General features: G+C 39.7%; 1 protein-coding gene across 1 annotated transcript; it reads right to left on the bottom strand.

Annotated features, from left to right (window-relative positions):
* Window positions 1–378: 378 nt before the first annotated feature.
* LOC123315919 (uncharacterized protein K02A2.6-like) lies at window positions 379–1,878 on the bottom strand. Its single transcript, XM_044901824.1, has one exon. The coding sequence runs from the start codon at window positions 1,876–1,878 to the stop codon at window positions 379–381; it is 1,500 nt and encodes a 499-aa protein (XP_044757759.1).
* Window positions 1,879–2,463: the final 585 nt, after the last annotated feature.

Raw genomic sequence — 2,463 nt, forward strand, 5'->3', positions numbered from 1 at the left:
GTCCAATGGACATTCAATGGATATACATGTGCTGTATGGTAACAACTATAAAAACTCAAAATCTCCTTCCTTAACATTCCTGTCGACCATAGACACTTTGCTGCTGACACGTTCCACTCATACTTCAGTCTGTACAGTGCCACATTCCCTCCATTTTTTTCAGCTTCAGTAACGGCAGTTTTCCTGATACTTTAGATATTTCCTTCTCTGGTTCACTTTCGTTGATAAACTTCGGAGATAAGGGATTTGGCGATTCTGACCTAAGATCTAGTTTGTTTCTGGAAATATCAGTTTCTTCGCACCCCTGTATTGGTTCGGGGAGTTTCTTCAAGTGACTAATGTGCCTTTTTAATATCTGGTCATCTTCACTTGAAAGGGTTACTTCATTTCCCTTTTTTCCACTACAGTGAACTCTTCGTTATTGAATCTCGGTATCAGTTTGTTGGGAATTATCATATTCTTCGCTAACACTTTGTCCCCTTGTTTTATTTCGATCATTTTTGCTCGTCTTGATGAATCTTCCTTTTCCTTTCCTTTTTGTTTATTCACTTTGTCATTTTCGCGCGCTTCTTCGTCTACCGGCTCAACAACTAGATCTGCCATTGATGGGATTTTGTCACGAATGGTTCTGTTGAACATCAGTTCTGATGGTGATTTACCGGTGGTTCCATGTGGCGTTACATTATACATCATTGTAAATTTTTGAAGTTCCGTTTTAAAATTTTGTTTATTTGCCTGAGCTATTTGTAACCTCTTTAATATAGCCCTATTCATGTTTTCTACCTCGCCGTTTGCTTGAGGCCAATATGGTGGTGTGTGGATCAATTCAATATTATTGTGTGAACAATAATTCTTGAACTCTCGACTGGCAAATTGGGGTCCGTTGTCCGCTCTAATAGATGTTGGTATTCCTAGGCGACAAAATATCTCTGACAACTGATTTATAATGACAGCGGAGGTAGTCGTTCTGAGAAATTTTATTTCTTGGTACCTTGAATAGTAGTCTATTATGACCAAGAGTTGATCTTGATTTGGCAAGGGTCCCATAAGATCTATTGCTACACATTGCCACGGCCCTTCCGGGAATTTATGCCTTTTCATCGGTGGTGGTTTATCCGGAATTGTAACTAATAAGTAGCCTCTACAATTTTTTACAAATTTCTCGACTTCTCTGTCCATACATGGAAACCAAACCTTGGCTCTCAGACTCCTTTTCATCACCGTCTCTCCCGGATGCCCCTCGTGGGCTAATTGTAATACCTCGGCTTTCAACGAATCAGCTATAACTAGACTACTTCCTCGCAGAATTACTGATCCTATTGTCATCAGCTCTTGGCGAAAGGGGTAAAGAGCATTTTTGTCTGCAATTTCCCAACAATCATCCTTGATCTTCTTTACTGCATCACTTATTTTCCGATCATGTTGACTCTCACTTATAATTTTGCTAATATTCATAGCTGCAGGTGAGCCAATTTCAAGCAGAGCACGGACGTGATATTCGTTTTCCTTGTCGAACGATGACTCTTCATCGAGTTGGCACAGTCTTGATAATGAATCGGCTATATTTAGTTTCCCCGATTGGTAGATAACTTTGAATTTGTAAGCCTGTAGCCTGAGAACCCATCTTTCGATTCGAGCTGGAGGCTTCGACGATGGTTCGAAAATTACCTCTATAGGCTTGTGGTCCGTAACTAATTCAAATTCCAAACTCGCTAGATAATAATGGAAACGCTCCACGGCCCAGACGAGAGCTAAGCTTTCCTTTTCCGTTTGCGAATAGCGTTTTTCTGTAGCCGAAAGACTTTTACTAGCGAACGATATAACTTGTGGTGTTCTTTTTTCATTAAACTGTAGCTCCCAGTACCACAGGGCTAGCATCTGCTACTGAGACGGGCTCTCAGCTGAGGATCAAAGTATGATAATATCGGTAGAGTCGCCAGCGATTTTTTTATATTGTTAAAACTTTCTTGCTGGACTTGACACCATTCAAACTTCTGGTTTTCTCTAATCAGCCTCCGGAGTGGTTTCGTTGTGGTTCCCAGATCTGGTATGAACTTCCTTAGATAGGTGACGAGCCCAAGAAAGCCTCTTGTTTCTTTTTTTGTAGTCGGTGGTCGGAACTGTAACATTGTTTTTATTTTCGCATGGTCTGCTTCGATTCCTTTGTCGGAGAGCTTGTGGCCGAGAAAATAAAGCTCCTTGACCTTTTTTATACATTTTTCTCTTCGTTTAGGAGGACATTGTTTACCTTGAATACCTCTAATACGTTATTCAGACAGTCATCCTGTTCTTTTTCTGTTTTTCCATAAATAATTACATCATCAATACGTCCTAACCTGATTCGAAATTAAAGTTCTGACATTTTTTGTAGTTTGATGTTTTTTCATATTTCTGTCTTATTGTAATGTGATTTAAGATATGGATTATAATTGTTCTGGTCGAACTTCTGCGACAAAATTAGCG

This window comes from Coccinella septempunctata, chromosome 6, assembly GCF_907165205.1.
Source record: "Coccinella septempunctata chromosome 6, icCocSept1.1, whole genome shotgun sequence".
NCBI lineage: Eukaryota > Metazoa > Arthropoda > Insecta > Coleoptera > Coccinellidae > Coccinella > Coccinella septempunctata.